We start from the raw sequence: 18788 nt of genomic DNA on the forward strand, positions 1-18788 counted from the left end.
TGCTAACTATTTTTCGATACACTCCTTAGTGGAATGAAATAGAAATATTTTCAAAGCGATTTAGTTCATTCCACTGACCGCACAAAAATGAATTTTTGAACTCATATGCGAACTTAAACAATTCTTTGCATTCGTATTCACGTCATTCGGTTATGTCTCTGACATTACCGAACCGCCTTTTTCAAAAATAACCATGCGTCATTAGTATGGCGAATAGTTTGTTTTACACGGATGGATTAAGTATCCAGAGATTAATTTGAAAATGGTAGGTGTATATAGAAATGCATTTTCTTCAATTCGTTTCAACTAGGAAACTGTCAATTGGACACTATTTCAACAAGAAGTAGTAGAAATTCAATAACGTGTTCTGAATGAAATATACTTTGAAAAAACATGTTGAAGGCTTTTTCAAGTATTAGAAAGTTGCATAAAAAAAAATTTAAACACGGATTTTTTATTTTTATTTCAATATATTTTTTAGATCCTGACATTAAAATTAACTTTCGACATCGACTATCCCATCACGCTATACACGTTCCTCTTCGTGGTATTTGTCGGTTTAGTAGGGATATAAATCCTTTGTGTGTGACCTGAATGTTATGGTGACCGCCCTAAGAGGTTATTTTGTATCTCCGAGCAGATTTGGAGTGGTGAATTTGAAAGCATTGTTCAGAGTATTATTAGTTATTAGTTATTGTGGTAGTGAGTTGAACCGAACATGGCTTGCTGCTGCTCATGTCCCGGTGTGTGATAATGTGTATGAGTGGTTTAAGGTTGACCTGAACAGTATTTTTTCTGCTTCGGTTATGGCTGAGATGCACATGCAGCAGTGCGAATAGATCTTTACTAAGACATGCGAATCGAATGTTTTTCGAATGATCAGTGTTTCTCTACCATCGTTCGTTATATTTTTATACAATGATAATAGCGTTGTCGGACGATCTGCAAGTGAAAAAAACACAGGATACTGATGAGATCGTTCCTTGAAAAAGATAGTGTAAATTTCTCTTAATTTACATTGCCGCTGTTGGGTAATATGAAAAGAAATGATAATAGACTCAAAAATAACATTCATAAGCATTGTTTTTTATCTTCCTTGCAGATGGCTGTCTGATCTTTGAGACCGTGTTTAACTACAGGGTCCGGCACTCGATGTGTAACCAACTTCAGACTTTCGAGCCTGGCGTCAAGATAAATGCGACATATTATCGGGAAAGTATTCTGGAGGTTGATTTGAAGCCGTGGGCAGACAAACATTTCGGTGGCAGACCATGGACGTTTCAGCAGGACTCGGCACCGTCTCACAAAGCTCGAGTGAACCAAGAATGGCTGAAAAACAACGTTCCGAACTTCATCACGTCCACACAATGGCTCTCGAATTTACTAAATGCGAATCCAATGGATTATTCTCTTTGGGCCATTTTGGAGAGCAAAGTCCGAACTAAAAGATACACCAGTCTCGAGGCGCTGAAAAAAGATATTGTCCGCTAGTGGGCCAAAATACACCTGCAAGTCACATTCGGGCAGCTTGCGATTCGTTTTTTGACCGTCTCAAGGCCATAGTCAAGTGAATTGATTCTGAATTTTGTATTATTTTTACACATTTTGTACTTTGAATTAAGTAAAAGTAATTTTCCAAACTGAATTTATGGCCTTTTTAATTGGTTACACTTCGAGTGCCGGACCCTGTACGACGTACGTAAAAATCGTTTAAACTGTGAAGTATATTAGGAAGTGGATACAGACATAAAATCGCATCGAGAAACGTGGATATGCGAATGATAGTGCGATCTGATAATGTCTCACTAGTTACGGTTGTCTATTACAAATACAGAACGCGAAAGATTAAATGTATGAAAAGGTTATGGTAGTCCCGGCAGCCGGCTGTCCAGAGTTTTAAAAATTTAGGAAAGCAATCGATTTATGCATCGTATCTTAGTAGGAAGTACGTTACGATAAAATTCCAACTTAGTAGGAAGTGTAAAGCGATAAAATTCCAACGCACTCTCGTAATCCGGCTACCTAGCAATAAACACATTATAATATTTACTATATCGATTTTGATTGGTTCTTTTCGGCAAGCATTAACTGAGAGAGACGAAAGATATGAAATAAAAAGACGGATAGGTATTCTAGATTGAATCAGTTATAAATTTAGAACGGAAAAGTTAGCCTAGGCAGGTTCATATAGGCATGATCAGAAGAAAGAAACGAATTCTATTTTACCTTCTACTTGAGGGGGTCGAACACTAAATTCGAGTTCCCAAGTATGGTCGTGTAACAAGTGTAGTTCTTCACCACACTATGCTGGGGGCTCGAATTTAGTGTTCGACCCCCTCAAGTAGAAGGTAAAATAGAATTCGTTTCTTTCTTCTGATCATGCCTATATGAGCCTGCCTAGGCTAGCTTTTCCGTTCTAAATTTATAACTGATTCAATCTATAATACCTATCCGTCTTTTCATTTCATATCTTTCGTATCTCTCAGTTAATGCTTGCCGAAAAGAACCAATCAAAATCGATATAGTAGACATTATGCGGCAATTAAAACCAAATAACACATGATAATATTATTAGAAAATTCACTAACAAACCACCCCTTCCTGTGATGCATGTGGAAATGCATAGGGATTCCTCGGTTTCTAATAGCAGCATGCAGCGAACTAACAATCCTTCCCTTTCCAAGTAGATTTGCTTTTCGTTTGCGTGGTCGGCGTTGGTAATGGAGTGTGCACATAGAAAATCAACATGTTATTCCCAAGTATGTTTTTTAACCTTTTTGCAACTTCAATTGGTCCTGATCAGTAACGAAGTAGCAACACACACGGGTGTTCTCTAACGCTTATGTTTTGAAAATATTTTTAATCCAACTCATTTGCTGGTTAGCTGATCGTAACTGATTATACATTTTATTGAATAAAGAGTTTTTTTGTTGGATCTCGTTGTTATCCGTTTCGAGGTTCCCTTGTCCATTAGTTCGGCGTTGTTGTTGTGGGAAGAAACATCGTGAGAGTTACTGTTATAAGTTTTTTCGAAATATCTCAATTAGAAGCTATTCTCTCCATCGAGGGGGGAAGACGGAAGAATTTTTTTTCGGTGTTTGGAATACTGTGCGTGTTTTACGCATGCGCTTGACAAAACTAATGCCCTCTTATGTGACCATCGATTACGACGGAAAGTGCTCTTGTAGATCGCTGGTGACCTACGAAATCCAGCGATTCACGTGTCGATACTGACAGCAAATCGTTCACCATGACAATCCTCACGAGAAAATTGACATATAAAACATTTGCAGTCAAGGACAAATGGTCCACGAGATACGGTTTTTGTAAAAGAATTGTATGCCTCCTATTTGATTAAAAAACACAAAAAATTGAGAAAATTGATTGAAAATCTTCATTGGAATCGATAGAACGATCAATATAATTTAATGTTTGAAGATAATTTCATGCGAATGTTGGCCGCTGTTCCGCTTTAGATGGCCCATGTGCAAGGTACAACTTTGACACGCTCTCTTCAACATGTCGGTCGGTTTTTCTCGAATAATATCACCGGCGCATAATCCACACCAAACAGTGACCTTTTTGGGATGCACTGGTAGCTCTTCTAATGCTGCTGGTTGGTCTTCACTCCAGATGCGGCAATTCATGATTAAATTATAGACCGAACTGAACAAGTTTGACAATATCAGCAAAAAAATCACCATTTATCAGAGTTCGGGGGTGTGGAGGATGGCAGTCATTTGGTACAATGTTGCTATTATTTCCTACATATCACTACAACTGAGAAGCTTGAACCTAATGGGAAGACGTAAAATCATGTCAAAACAATTAAAAATTTGTGTGCTTTACTGATGATTGATAGTAACCGTTTTTGCAGACATTTAATTGGCTGTATTTGGATTTTTATAGGCATCCCACGGGAAATACAGATTAGAGAAAGACTAATGAATGCAACAGTAAAATAAAATTTCTCCTATCTGAGGACATTGCTTTGGAAACTGAGGAGGTTCTCTAAGAAACGCTAGGATAACTGGTCAATTTTTTTTATTTCACTGTAAGGAAACAAGAAAAGTCAGGAAAATTTCTTATGGAAGATCGTTTATGGATAGGAAAAACTACTACTAGGATGTTTGAATATTTAGCAATCCATCAACATACAAACAAATATACAAGAAAAACACGAGTTCTCGAGCGCCTCGTAATTCAATAAATACACTGAAGTAAAATTTTTATTTATATTCAGTTTTCTCACTGACAGATCTGCATTTCGACTACAAGCTTTTAAATCGAGTTTAGCGTCGAAAGAAGTCACCAAAAATATATTCTACACAATGAACAGACATACGAGTCTACGACATATCTCACGCGTTGAAGAAGTATTTCCAGAGATATACGTATTTTATTACTTCGCAAACTATCGTCACTTAGCAGACAGTTGCGAGTCAGATTTGCCATTCGAATGCACAATTGAGTCAATAACCTGGAATAGATTAACTACTAGCGTATATAGAGTTATTTGAAAATCTGCAATCTGCTCAGAATCCGGAACCGCTAATATTATTCATCTTACCTTGTGATTTTTCGATGATTTCACCGTCATTTTTTTAGGTTATCTGGTTACTATTAAGTAATAGTAAAACGTTCTCAAAATATTGAAAAAAATGTTCAATAGAAACTGTTTGATTGCACCGCAAAAGTTGTGAACAATCGTCTGATTTGGCATCAATTCCTGTAACACTGGAAGAAAGTTTCCGCTCCGATAACGGTTTTATCCTGATTCGCATTCGCATTCGGAAATGATGCTCGTTCCATCGGCAGAAGAATGGATTTCTCGCGACACAATCGGTAATTCGTGCGATTGTGCCAGGTGCCCCCGGTTCGTCGAGCAAACAGATCTCGTCTTGCACATGGAAGGACTTGGTAAACTTTTGCGATGTATTTGTTCCCTGCCGAACCCGAGGGCGACGGTTTCGCAGCGTCGACGACGGCGTGCAGCCCTCTTCTGTGAAGAAGGAAAATCATACATTTAATCATGCCGCTTAGGGAGTCGTTGGCTGCGGTGCTTACAATCACAATCAACGTGAAGAGTTTTCCGGTTACAACAGGTAGGAGTTCGGGTGGGGAAAAGGATACGGAAAAGGATGTCGGTATGTAGACCGATGAGTGAATAAGATGATTATGACGCGTTGGAATTATGCTTGCCTGCCGGCTTCGTGCGTGGATGCCTCCTTCAAATGGGCGAGGTAAAGAGCTATATTGTGTTACTATGCTGTGGCATAATAACAGAATGGGAATGAATTGAAAAGTTTGTTGCTTGTTGCCGGTTGTTTGAGCATTCTATTTTTTTTCATTCAAACTTTTGTATGAAGTTAAATATAACGGTTTTGGAGTGCTTCTCACATGCCGCGCATTCGCTATTGGTAATGAGGGAAGAGAGGCTACCGTCGGCGGATTATTTTCGGATGAGATATAAGTTTTCAATTTATACTTCAAGCGTTTTTTATATACTTTTATTACTGTTTTAATAATACAATAACACAGGACTTTCTTTACAATGTTTACAGTTTTCAATTTTGAAACTTAAATAGCATATTATGTTTACGATTTGGCATATACCGTATTCTCTTTGTAATTGTGACTTTGCTGCTATAATTGGTTACTTGTAAATAGTACCTAACTTTTATAGTTTTATCTGTGTTATGCAGTGTACTCCATTTTATATGTATATTTATTTCATGATTACCTGTTTGTTATAGAGAAGTGTCAATATTCTAAAAATGAGTACATAGTTCGACAAACTCAGTCTGTCATTTCAGTTATATTTTCTTCCTATGGAACTTGAGACCACTCCACGAATAAATCATCTACTTGCTAATTGTCAATGTTAATTTACACTATGCATACTATCGATATCCTTTTGGCACAATTGAGTTTTCCGTTCTTCGTACTCACTGAAATTGGTCAGCAATGTTGTCGCGTTCCAGATTGACCGTAACAATTTTATCCATTTTTATTCCACCTTTCTGTCAAATGAGCCCAAGCATTTCATGTACTGAATATTTGATTCAGTTTCTTTCACTATAAGCAGTAGCAGTTTCTACTAATCTCATTTTATTATGACCTCATTTGGAAAGTTGTAGTAGATTTGCTTAAGATTAATTTGCGAAAAAAAATTGTTGGGCTTGATTAAAGATTAGAAGTCGTAAACTGCTCTCGAATTGATAGACACGAATTTTTAGATATATGGAATAGAAATGATAATTTGGAGAGATTTGGCTAGCTGTCACTACAATTGAGGGATATTTTGGTGGTAGTGCATTAGGTCTCATAAAAGTCCTGTGTTGATTTGATAAGCTGCCACTAAGGTGGATTCCGTTGACAAGGATGTGGAAATCAATCCACCCAACAGTAAAGTCTAACCGAGCTGTATTGAAAACATTCCCAACTAACCGAAATTGCCGTATTTTAGGCAGCCCATTTCTTAAGTAATTGTTCACACTTGAAAATTCGCGCGACGCAACCGAACGAACTTCTAAGCGGTTTCTAGAATACATTGTTCAGCTTCTATGTAGCGAAAAAGTTCACATGGAACTTGTTCTGTACTTTCAAGTTCTGGAAGAGTGTACTTTGAACAGCAAGAAAGTAAATATTTTAAGTAATTGTGGAACTTCGGGTTGCTTGGGTTATCGATCGGTAGTCGGAAAACGAGTTTGTTCCTTACGAAACGATGCCGGAGTGTCTAGAAAGTAATGGTAATAATTCAATCATACTTCACCAGCTTACAAGGATCAATCCAGGGTGACGATAAATTTTTCCGTCTTTCAGATGGCTTCGGCATTCTGGATAATTTTTCTCTTTCATTGTCAACAATCCAATCCTTCGTCCAGGCACAAAGTACGAATATTCCTGAACATCTACTCTGCTACTTTGTCGAGTTTTCTAATAATCGGTTTCGGTTTCTTACGGTCAGATAATTTATGAACTTCAACTTGTCTTAATTATCTCATCTAATCGTGGTTCATTTAAGAAGTTTACATCTGATATTTTCGCATTAGTGGTGGAAATCGAAATTTTGCTCGCGTATCGCTAATATCTGAACTACTCGCACGTAAAGCTGACTTTGTAGAATGTGACCAAATTAACTGTCACCACCGTAACAAAGGGGCTATTGACTTCGAACGGGCTCGCCTCGACCATCGTTACCAAACACATCGTAAATGCTTAAGGGCTGAGGCCAGCGCACTATGGTCCAAAACGAGAAATTAGCGTGACAAAAATGTTTTCACTATTAAATATTAGTTTTTTGTAGTTGGTGTTTTCACAAAAGTTATTTGTAATCAAATGGCGCTCCTTTTGATGAAAAAAGTTACTAGGGTGGTTCTAATTTAGATTGAAATCTGAAATCTAACTTTCTTAATTGAACTTAAAAATGATTTTGTTTTAAAATAAAGTTGTAGGAAATTTTATTGTGAGCAACTTTGTTGAAAAAAGCACCTCTCTAGCTCTTCATTTGATCGAGTTACATAAATTTTCGCCTGTAAAAGTAGGGTGGCTACTGAAAAATCACTTTTTTATTCTAACTTTTTTGTGAAACGTTCCACCGAAAAGTTGTCTTCAGAAGAGTTATTGAACTAATCATTGCGTACAATTTTGCTCAACCAAGCCTTTCATATGAGCTACCAGTGAAAAGTTATGATTGTTTTTTCATCAAAAACTAGTAAACCTTCAAATATCAATATTCATTAGATGTCAGATCGATAAAAATGTATCCTATGCGGTTCCTGACAGGTCATATTACAAGTAAAAATTGAAGAGAAAATTTTAAGGGTGTTATTTTTTTAACTTATTTAAATTAGTTTTAAAAATACCTTCAAAAAACTCAAAAATATTGCATAGCTCTTAAACGCCTTAACGTATCAACATACTTTTTTCAGCAAAATAATAAAAGTATCAAATTAGTTCTACAAATGTTCCATACATTGTCTTTCGAGAAATAAGACACACAAAAACTGGTAGCTCATATGAAAAAGTTTGATTCAGCAAAATTGTGCGCAATAATTAGTTCAACAATTCTTCTGAAAACAACTTCCATAGAACGTTTCACAAAAAAGTTAGAACAAAAAAGTGATTTTTCTGGAGCCACCCTACTTTTACTGGGGAAAATTTATGTAACTTGATCAAATGAAAAGCTAGAGAGGTGCTTTTTTAGGCAAAGTTGCTAAAAATAAAATTTTCTACAACTCTATTGTACAACGAAATCATTTTTGAGTTCTATTAAGAAAGTTAGATTTTAGATTTCAATTTTAATAAGGACCACCCTAGTAACTTTTTTCATTAAGGGAGCATCTTTTGATTACAAACAACTTTTGTGAAGACACCAACTACAAAAAACTAATATTCAATAGTGAAAATATTTTTGTCACTCTAATTTCCCATTTCGGACCACTGTGCAGTGTGTTTTTGGGCGTTTTAGAGGGCTATTTTCACGCTTCAAATCTGATTTTTTCAGAAACGGTGACGAATATAAAAAAACCCAACTGACAATCTCTTAGAAAATTAGTTTTAGATTATTCTGTGAAAATTCAGAATGATTCATTGACTTTAGCGGTCGGGAAAGTCTTTTTTCTGAAGGAAGAATTTCATAGCTGAAAACGGCAACTTTCAACTTCTTCATTGAATATCTCGCCTTCAAAAGCATGGATCAAAAATCTATCCTGACAATGTCTAGATAATTTAATTTAGATGCGATTAGTGCATAAAAACATATATGTTGTCGCGATAAAAATGAAGTGAAAGTTATTTTTGTGAAGGAAAGCCGATTTCTATGGCGGCGCCATTTTAGATCCCTGGTAACGTAACGAAACATGAGAGATAAATAAAATCAGCTCAAAAAGGCTGCCGAACAAGCGGTAGCATTCTTGGATTTTATGTGATGTAGTCAAACTTGTAACCGAAAATATAAAAAACTTCGAGGCCACATCGAGAGTCATTTTGCACATTTGCGAGAGAGCATGGACAGAAATGTAATACGCACAGCGAGCCACGTGGTTTTACGCGACCTACTGGCCTCAGACCTTAAGGATCTAGTGCATCTCGATAAAAACTGATGCATTTGTTGCAGCTAAATAAAACAAATAGCGTAATTTGCGTCCAGTTTGATAATTTCAGAGTGTATTGCATGCGAATTTACAAAAAAAAACTTAACGAGGTGGTGGTGTGATAATACCTTTCTCTTTCATCGAAACAGCCTCATTGAAATATGTTTTGCCTTTTTATTAGATTAATTTCAGACACTAAATTGGGATCATTTTTGACGTCACATGCTTCAGCGTTTATGTTACATATTCGACAACATTTCTCAAACCAAACCTTTTGGTTTAGCCAACTGTGAGAAAATTTAACTTGAACGGTAGAAAAATACAACGCGTTATATCGGTTACGCCACCTATACCAATATATCTCCGGAACCAAAAGTGGCAACCTAAGCTTGTTGAAATCGGTTCAGAAGTTCGGATCTTTGAAAAAATTGAGTGGTAATAAAATAACGAGTTAGGCTACCTATACCATTATACGTCTTGAAACGGAAGTTACTTGATCTTCGAACTTGATCAATGGTCCAAAAGTAACTGCAAAACGGGCCTAAGTTGAAATCCTATAAGCTATTTCTAAGAAAGTTGAGCGGTAAAAAAACAACGGGTTTCGTCAATTCTACCATTATATCTCTGGATTTAATCTTCAAACTTGAGCAATAACCCAATAATATTTTTGAAACGAACCTACGTTTGTTAAACTCGCTTCAGTCATCTTCGAGAAAATTGAGCAGTAATAAAGTTCGTGCCTGCACATACACATGCATTCCTACACACGCAGATATTTGCAGAGTTAATCGAGCTGAGTCCAATGGTATACAATGCTATGGGTCTCCGAGACTCCGTTTGAAAAAGTCGGCTTTTCTAGCAATCTCATTACTTTTCTATAGAGAAAGGCAAAAGGCAATAAGCACTGCATGCAGCATAAGATATCTTATAATACAGACGTACTTGTGCACAACATATCATCTTGTCAATTATTCTTTCAAAGGGAATCCGCTGGCACAAAACCTCATCATTTTTGCAAGTAGGTACAATTGATTCTAAACACTTATTCTACAATATGGGTAACTATAACTAACTCTTAACTAAAGTTTATGCCTTATACGCAAAAGTTTGATAGTGTTGTGTGATAAGTAAAAATCGAACACATTCGAGTAATCATTAAATAAGCGATACATGGTAGAGAAAGTTGTCACCGTAGTTGGTTTTGGTATGAGGAATTCTCAAGAAAAGGTAAAAAAAAATGTTGGCTTTGGAAATGAATATCGAAATTTATTATTTGTAGTAAAAAATGTTGAAAAATGCCTTCTCTTAGCCGTTAAGAGCAAATTCAGCAGCTGCAAGATTCCTGTGGGTGGTCAATATAAATGAAACTGAAACAAACGTATCCGCAGCAAGCCGTTTTAGTTTTATTTATTCGAACAGTTCTTCTGACAAATTTAAAACTGGTATACGCTCCCGTTCTATTTTTTTCTATATTTGAAACACTGATAAAACGCTGCTGGGGCTGCCAGTTTATTGCGTTATAATTTCTAGATTTAAATTTTAAAACTGACATAAATTATGCATCTAGAACTAGAACACTCCTGCACATGGATTTGTACATTTAGAACACCGTGGAGCAGTACACCGAACTGTAGCAAGGAAGCTGTTTCAAAGAGTGTCGTCTGAAACCGTGCATTAAATTAGACTGTCGACTTACAAAAAGATTCTTAGAGACTTCGTTCAGTCAAAGTTCACAAAGTAATATCGAATTGCATTCGTTGAAAAAGAAGATCGAGTGAGTATTCTTTAATTATTATATATGAAATTAGCTTGAAAAAGGAAGATTACTCTTTTATAAAAAGTTTACCGATTTACAAATATTCTTTGAGCAAGTTTTGGTTGTAACACCTGTTTTTTAACCTTTTCAGCACTATACCGACGACACGACCTGCCACTCGCTATTAAAAACTGTATCGCAAATTTAACTACCCCTCAGTAACTCGTAATGTCAAAACAATATTACTCGAACAATGTATGAAACTGGCAACTCAGCCTGAAAAACTGTTATTTTTAAAATAACAGCTACCGTTAGCGCAGTTACATATATTTACCTTAATATTTTCACAACAGTTGAAAGAGGAAATCATTTTTATTATAAATATTTTTAACAACGAAAGTTGTTCTGCTACTGAGCAGCTCTACCATCTCTACAGAATACCATTCGTTTGGTGATCGTGCGGTTTCGCACGGTTCTTGAAGCCAAACTGCTGTGTTTTTCAAGTCCAACATGGATTTAAATTCGTATGAGGAACCAATCAGAGTACTCGACGGCCCTTATTCAGAAAATATTCGTAGTATTTAAAATTCACTAAAGGAGTGTTATCAGATCTACTTATACCATACCGAGTTTCGCAATTAACGATAAAGAGACTTTCGAATACCAGAAACTTTTCTAAACGAAAATAATCGCTCTTATTCTCAAATCTATTCCTAATAATGCTAGCAGAATTGATCGAAAAGTCAATACGCCTTATTCAAACAGAAATTTAGTGCAAAATAAGGGTGTTTAATCGATTTTTTATTAATGTTGCTCTGGCTTACTCTCTGGGCGTATTTGAGCAGATACTGAATTGTGCTAGCATCATTGCGGTATCTTCAAGTGAAAACTTTGATCTAATTCGTAGATTCTTATCAAACAAAACAATCATACGAAACCAGTTTTGAATCGCTAAAAATTACGAAAAAAATCATGGGAACATATAGTGATTTAATCTTCTTCTTGGGCGATAGGAATAAAAAACTTCGCAAACTAAGCTTTTTGCTGTTTAAAAAACAGGGCAACGGGAATATTTTTGGTTGATATGTATCTAATATGTTTATGAAAGTCTTTTATTATTCAAGAATCGATGCACTAGAACAGAACATTTATTAGTGGCCAGAATATCTCCGTTATCCTACATGATCATTTGTTGAACTTGGCTCTAGTGCTGATCATTCTGTAATTCGGAATAAAATAAAGTTCAATGCGATCGAAAAGGTTACTTCCAAACTTCTTACAATGTTTTTGTTTTATACATTGAAATCTTCTGAAAACGATAGATCAAACCATCATTTCTAAATGAATAAGTCCGTGCCATTTGCAAATACTGCTATTGCTCGAACCGTATTCGCATAGGCTGCGAATTCCTCATTGCCTCACGAGATTTCGAAGATCGATTGAGCTTTCTGACAATGGTTACCAAGCCAAGTGAGCCAAACAGGTTTATTAAGTTAAGAAAGAAAATTGTGGGAATATCCAATGATATTGCGTTTTTAAAAAAATGCAGTAGATTTGGATTAATTCCCACATGCTGTAAAATAAAGGGTGGGAGATCTTTTTCTAGAAAAATTCTAATTAAAATTCAACACGAAATTTTGAAAGAGAAGGTTAAAAAATTGTATAGCATTCAGAGCGTAAAAACTTTGGAATGCTATAACCTTCACTTGAAACTAGCGAAACAATATCCCCAAGGCATCGAAACTTTTCTAAACAAAGTAACAATTGCAGAACATTGCGAATCCGAACGCAAACGAATTCTTCTTCATAAGAAATTCGAAAAGTTACGTTCCAAAATTTTTCCAGACCGCCCCCCAAAACCTCCAGTACAATTTTTGGAGGATTTCCTTGTAAATCGTTCATCGCAAAATTTTACCAATGAACAAACGAATCTTCTAAATCTTGGTTTAAATTATGCAATTTCTTCAAAATTAATATCGAACAAGTTATTATAGATAAAGAAACAGGTTTAAATAACTGTGATCTTTCCTTTCCTCGAATTAATGACGCCAGAACTATCGTAGCTGACGTCATTAAAAGTACTTCTTTTTTTTTTGTTTCGATTATAGAGGTTTTAACCTTAAGGTCATTCGCCTCTTCGGGCCAGAAAAATTTTCTGACCCTATGTGCGGGGTTGGGAATCGAACCCAGGTGGGCTGCGTGAAAGGGCATCGACTTACCCATCACGCTATACCCGTACTTCTTTGAATAATCAGCAAACCATAGATGAAAAATAACTAGTGAAACAATTGCGAGAAAAGCCTGTTTTTTATGTAAAGGCTGACAAGGGAAATAAAGTAGTTATTATGGACAAACAAGATTATGACAACTTGATAACCCAAAAAATTAATGATGGTCCTTATAGGAAACAAAGAACCGACTCCCTTCCTGAAATTATCAAAAAAATAGATAAAACTCTTCTTGAATGTAATCCAAACTTCGATATCAACCTCAATTACCTCAAAGTTCCTAACCCTTCTTTACCCAAAATCAAAGGACTACCAAAGGTTCACAAACCTGGTAACGAAATAAGAGAAATTATTTCTTCAGTGGGAGCCCGTACCCAAAAAATCGCCAAATGGCTAGTAAAAAAATTCCATTCTATGGCAAAAAATTTTTTCAGTAGATCAGTCCCCAACACACAAGAATTTACGACTCAACTTCAAAATTCTGTTGAAATCGAAGAAGACGAAATAATGGTATCATTCGATGTATCCGCCTTATTCCCAAGTGTCCCGGTGAAAGACTCAATCAATCTATTAGAAGATTGGTTACTTCAACAACATAGTAACAGTTTATGGAAAAGCAAAGTAAGGTCATATCTGAACCTAACTCGGCTTTGTATGGATGTAAATTACTTCAAATTCAGAGGCGGATTGTATAAACAGTTACAAGGGGCACCAATGGGTAACCCGCTCTCCCCGTTTTTATGCGAATTGTTTATGGCAAATCTTGAAGAACTTTTGAAAAACCAGGGATTATTACCTAGCTGGTGGAATTACGTTGATGATATATTCTGTATCATCAAACGCAATGATTTATCAACTTTCTTACAAATGATTAATAACTTACATAAAAACATTAAATTCACCTATGAGAAGGAGAAAGACAACAGTTTACCTTTCTTAGATATCCTCATTGTCAGAGAGGCAAAAACCTTAAATTTCGAGATATACCTACAGGAAGCCAACCAACACAGATCGGGTCATATCAAATACTTCTAATCATTCCCACCAACACAAAATGGCAGCTTTCCACCATATGATTCACAGAATGCTGACCTTACCCCTTAAGAGAGATGCTGCAATAAAAGAGAAAAACTTTATTTTCGAAATTGGAAAGCTCAATGGATATCCGGAGCGTTCAATCCAAACAATCCTCGACAAAAAATTAAGATTGTTGAAAAAACAATCACTTACAACTCTGCCTCCCCCATCGAAAAATTTAAAAAGAATATCGGTGGACTTCAATTCAAACATTGCACATCCTTTGAAATCAAAACTAACTTAGTTACACAATTCGAGAGCAGTGAGTATTTAAAAATAAATCCTATCTTTCGAATAGTTGTGTTTGCTTGCTAGTTTCAAAATTCACATTTTATTTACAACATAAATAATATAAGAATACCTAAGCTCGGAATTGATTTTCGTTTCGGCTTATTTGACAGTTGACACAGTGGTATTGGTCGTATTATAATATGTAATTGGATTGATCGCTGGAGGACACATGATTTGATATGTTTTTTGTTTGCGAACATCAGGGGCGCCAATTTGGTAGTGTTCGACTTTGGCGGAAAGAATAACATTTCATGTTGTCAATATAGTTATATAAAACTGAGATGTCCTGTATGATAAATTTATGGCGAACATTTGACACATATTTAAGTATGAGTTGGCACCGTTTCCAATAGTAAGCAATATATTTTCCATGCACAGCTACAGTTTAACAGTTATTCTTACAAATTGAGCCATGTGCTTTTTCCATGTTTCCACTAGTTTGTTATTTAAAATTATCAAACAACTCGTTTTACCGCATTGAACACCCCTGAAGTTACACATTTGTTATAATGTACCAAACAAACACTTAAGCTCATATTTTCTAATTTTTCTGTGTGCAACCTATTTCAACTGATTACATTATATGTTCCATTATTAAGTTTTTTTCTTTCATTAATTTTGTGCATGGCGATCACTCATTCGGGATATTGAACGGTTGAACTGAACATCATATATCGCACTAGACACGAACCATCTTTGTTTTTTTTATCGGATGTCAAATTAAAACCATCATTTTGCCTCCTATCACCTAGTAAGCCGATTTCAAAATTGATGAGTACAAGGCAAATCGAAAATGTTAGGTCAGCCTGTAATCCTGTAATCGATTTCCATGAAATTGAACCGAACAGAAGCGGTGTTGTTTTTCGTTTTCTGGCCGCATATGCAGCCGCTCACATAAGCACCGTAGTCGCTGTTCCGGCAGTTGTTGAGCCAACAAAATTTAAATCCTATTTGGACGACTTTAAAGCGATTCTTCGAAGTTGCATGAAACAATTAAAATTTGCTACAACTCCGGAAGGTATGGGAAGGGAAATCGAATTATCTATTTTTGCTGGCTCGTGGAAAATGTTTACAATGCGGTGCTGTGTTTTTTTTTCTGTGCCGGTAGTTTTTTCTTCGCTTCCAACATATTCATCAATCTGTTCGGGGCTTTTACTACTGAAACTGTGCCCGTGAATGATGGCATTATAATGTATGCGCGATAATTGGTTTTTATTACGTTGTGGTAATTTGTGTTTTACATAGAAGCGTTTTGACTGCAAAACAATGCCAGTCTGCAGTTTTATTCCTTATTGTTAATCAAACATGGTACTAAATGCTTACTAGTAATTGGTTGCATAATCCTAGTGATTTAGTATATATATGTTTAAACCCTGCTTTCAGTTATTCATGTCTCAACTATAGTTTAATGTTTATTTCTGTCACTTCATAGGTGCCGTTGCAATAGTGCACAAGTGTTTGTTATGTTTTTGCTATTTTCATCTAGCTACTAACCTTTTTGTTGTGTTGATTACAGACAACTTTTATAGGACCCTTGTTTCTCTATAGTGGATGCTCGTATGTTTAGTTAATGGTGAACCTTACCAATGAAACTAGTATTGTTGAGCTCACGATACTGGACAGAATGTTGCGTATAATTTGTGAAGTGCCTGAGGGAAGAAAGGTCTGTTAATACTGTGCTGTAACATATTAATGGAAAAAGTTATTTTCAATGGTTTTTAGCTATAGAAACATCTTATTGTATTTTTGTTGTCAGTGTATTGGGTGAAAATAGTTGATGTCTTTTTTTGGTGACGAACCAAATGAATTGAAAATTAATTTAAAAACTAGGAGTAGTTGAAGTCAAAGACTGCGGAATCTGCGTAGGACTGCTTTTAAGTTATAAGTAAAGATTTTTGTTTACTGAAGTTAAACGTGGCCGTACATACACGGATGATGGTGATCGTTTGGGTCGTTCAATTGAGGTGGTTACTCCAGGAAACATTAAAAAAAGTCCTCAAATTTGTCATTTATAATCGTAAATTGAAATTGCGTGTGTGCCGCATTTACTCACGGTTGATAAAAAACAACAGCTTGTTCATGATTCAGAGTAGTATTTAGCCATGTTTATAAGCAATAAATCAGATTTTTTTGCGTTGATATGTGACAATGGATGAAACATGGATCCATCATTTCACTCCGGAATCAAAACGATTATCATCTAAGTGGACTGCAGCCGGTCAATCACCAACCAAAGCCACAATGCACCTGGTATAATCTTTATCGAATATCTTGAGAAAGGAAAAACATTCAATAGCTTCTTTGCATCTTTGCATCTACATAGTCGAAGAAAAATCCACTGTTTCACAAAGCCAATGGACCGATTTACAAGTCGATGGCAACGATGGTTAAATTGAACGAAACACATTTCGAATTGCTTCCTCATTCATCGTATAGTCAAAATCTGGTCCTAAATGACTACTGGCTATTCGTTGATCTAAAAACATACTCGTATCAAGTAGAAATGTCTGAATACGGAGCTTATTCTGAGACGAAAGACAAGCCCTTCTACAAGCTCAGCATCGAGGAATTAGATAAGCGTTGTAATGAACAATAGGTACATCCGTCATGTCATCCAATTTTTGAAATGCAGCATGTTTACAATCTTAATGCGTTGATGAGAAATTAAATCAAATGATAGCTGCAAAAAAGCACAAGATACAGGGTATTCCTTCTTTTATGTCGGTATGTGAACGCTGAATAACTTTCACATTTACCAACCGAGCAATTGCATCAGATATTTTTTTGGAAACGTCAATCCAGTACAATTTTGCTATGAATCCCCCGAAATAACGCGCTGAAATAGTGACACTTTACATCGAAAACAGTCGTTCCGTGCATATCGGAAAAAATATCGCGGTAGTCACTTCTTTTAGTGGGATTATCTCCCAGACTTCTTTCTGTGGAGTTATCTGTAAAGCAAGGTTTACACCAACCAGCCTCAAACTATTGACGAGCTCAAGGGAAACATTCGTGCTGAAATCAACACTATAAAACCCGAGATGCTTTAAATGGTAATTGATGAGCAAAAGATGATTTTTGGAAAAAAGATGCGCTCAGAGACAGGACTCGAACCAGCGTTCTTATGCATTCCGTGCATACGCGCTACCGTTTCGCCACCCTAAGCCTTGTGATAGACACAGCTCTAACACACGACTGGGTATGGTAAAGCGTACACCAAACATGGTCTAAATCCTAGCCGCCTCACGACCGGTATCCCATATCCAAACATCTTCTCTTTTCACCAGAAATCGGTTTTTTTTTCGCAAAGTTATTGAATTTTTACATACCGACATAAAAGATGGAGCACCCTGTATCGATCTATTTTTTTTTAATAGAATTCTTAATGCTAAGCATCTCTCGTGGAGTAATCAGAGAAATAATTAGAAAGTACAAGTTCTTTATGATGAACTCTCCGCCGGTTTTTAGCCAGTTTTATTTCCAGATCGCCCAACTAATTTATCTTTTATGAAAAATCCTTCTACAATCGATCCAGTTGTAGAAGACTTTGATTCAGATCATCGATCAATAACATCCAGGATTTCAAATTAAGCAATGAATAACACAATTAGTTATATATTCTACCACCTTAGAACTAATCGACTAGGATACAGATCTCTTATCGAAAGCAATGTGAACCAATGTGGAATTGTCGATGCAGCTATACATGATTTAAATCATTGCATTATTAAAGTTAGGAGTCTATAAGTTAAAAAGTTCAAAACTCTATAAGTTCTCTATAAGCCTATGAGTTCCAAAAAAAAACTCTTTTTTCCTTCATCTATAACAATATCAACGTTATGCAAAGAAAGCTTCTCTGGTCATTCTACTGTCAATTGGACCACTTTTACGATCACTCCCTTCCTTTCTTCGGGCACAGTTGTACTGCCTCCAATTCCGAACATTTCAGCGTTCCCTCGGTGGGACGCCTCTGGTTTTTTGATTTTAAGTGCTCAACATTTTTTCACGGACAATTTCTTATTTCGACGACATGACTGAAAATGCTGTTTGACTAGCTATGATTTACCTAAATTTTCAGGTTTTTTATTCATATGCTTAAAAATTTACAGAAGTTTTTCGATGTACCATTTTTATTGGATTCACCCTTTAACATCTTTTGAGAGAGAAGCAGAATACGAGGCTGCAACTGCATTGTCGTAAGTAGCATTAAGTTCTCTATGCATACCCGATCAAACGGTCAACTGAAATATTTAACAAATTGCGATATAGATAACTAAAGTATAGCTGGATGACAACAAGATTATTGTAACAAACGTTGACATATTAACATCAATGTTA

At 35.9% G+C, this 18788-nt stretch overlaps 1 protein-coding gene across 6 annotated transcripts in view; it reads right to left on the reverse strand.

The window, feature by feature from the left end:
• Positions 1 to 6095: 6095 nt before the first annotated feature.
• Positions 6096 to 18788, reverse strand: part of LOC131427834 (lachesin-like) — a 268707-nt gene continuing 256014 nt past the window's right edge. For all 6 annotated transcript variants that reach the window (XM_058591374.1, XM_058591376.1, XM_058591373.1 and 3 more), the window contains exon 11: positions 6096 to 16099. In XM_058591374.1, coding sequence (XP_058447357.1) covers positions 16014 to 16099 — 86 coding nt within the window. In that variant the 3' untranslated portion in view covers positions 6096 to 16013. The remainder of the gene's footprint in view (positions 16100 to 18788) is intronic.

The sequence above is a fragment of the Malaya genurostris genome, chromosome 2 (assembly GCF_030247185.1).
Source record: "Malaya genurostris strain Urasoe2022 chromosome 2, Malgen_1.1, whole genome shotgun sequence".
NCBI classification, from domain to species: domain Eukaryota; kingdom Metazoa; phylum Arthropoda; class Insecta; order Diptera; family Culicidae; genus Malaya; species Malaya genurostris.